This window comes from Mastomys coucha, unplaced genomic scaffold (assembly GCF_008632895.1).
Source record: "Mastomys coucha isolate ucsf_1 unplaced genomic scaffold, UCSF_Mcou_1 pScaffold12, whole genome shotgun sequence".
NCBI classification, from domain to species: Eukaryota; Metazoa; Chordata; class Mammalia; order Rodentia; family Muridae; genus Mastomys; species Mastomys coucha.
Window position 1 is genome coordinate 91,621,968 of NW_022196894.1, and position 819 is coordinate 91,622,786.

An 819-nucleotide genomic window follows, 5' to 3' on the forward strand; every position below is an offset into this window, starting at 1 on the left:
AGACAATTTATTACAATAGAAAATTATCTATAACACACAGGTGAAGTTTCACTTCAAATGGTTTCATAAATTCTTCATTGCTGTTTGTTATAATTCATAGTTGCAGTGCTAAATGATTCTAACTTTTAAGTTATAGTAGTAGAACATCTATACACACCTGTAATGCCCTCACAGATATTAGGAGCACCTGGACTTATATGCAGTGCATAATGGCCAGGGGTGCATGTCCTCCCACTGGGGAAGCTAATGAGTCCACGTTCAGAGTCCTTTATGTTCCTGATGTTAGATGCAGTATTCTGGGAACATGAGGACTTTGTCCCTTGTGAATGAAAAGGTGGTGTTTCATGCCATATTGAAACCATGTCTATCCCAAAAATTTTGGGAGAGTTTTTTATCAGAAATGCTACCAGAGAAATCTGTGACAAAATGGAACAAACACATTTTGCATGGTTAAAAATCACATTTTACTTATGAGTCTTGGAGGCTAAAAATATATAGTTCAAAATTCTGAGAAAACATTAGCTATAATAGAATATGGGGGCAGGCTTTTTGTTAGAAATTTAGAAGATGATTGTGAGATCAGATTTTTCAAGTGTGATCATTAGAGTGCAATACTATATAAGAGGATGATTTCCAGATTTCACCTTGTGATGGCCAGTAGGTGACATGTACTTTCTAGTTGAGTTACATTGGTTGCCTTTGACACATTTGTGGCTATGCATATTTGTAAGGATGCTTACAAATGTGTATACAGACACAACTAAGGAGAGGAGATGAACTTCTGAATGTAGGCACCATCCACCTGAAACTTCCCATGGG

At 36.6% G+C, this 819-nt stretch overlaps 1 protein-coding gene across 1 annotated transcript in view; it reads right to left on the reverse strand.

Moving 5' to 3' along the window:
- The window catches only part of LOC116086161 (rho GTPase-activating protein 20-like), a 6,800-nt gene that overhangs the window by 5,032 nt on the left and 949 nt on the right, over positions 1-819 (reverse strand). Inside the window, exon 2 of the mRNA XM_031364467.1 lies at positions 158-416. Within this exon, the coding sequence (XP_031220327.1) occupies positions 158-416 (259 nt within the window). The remainder of the gene's footprint in view (positions 1-157; positions 417-819) is intronic.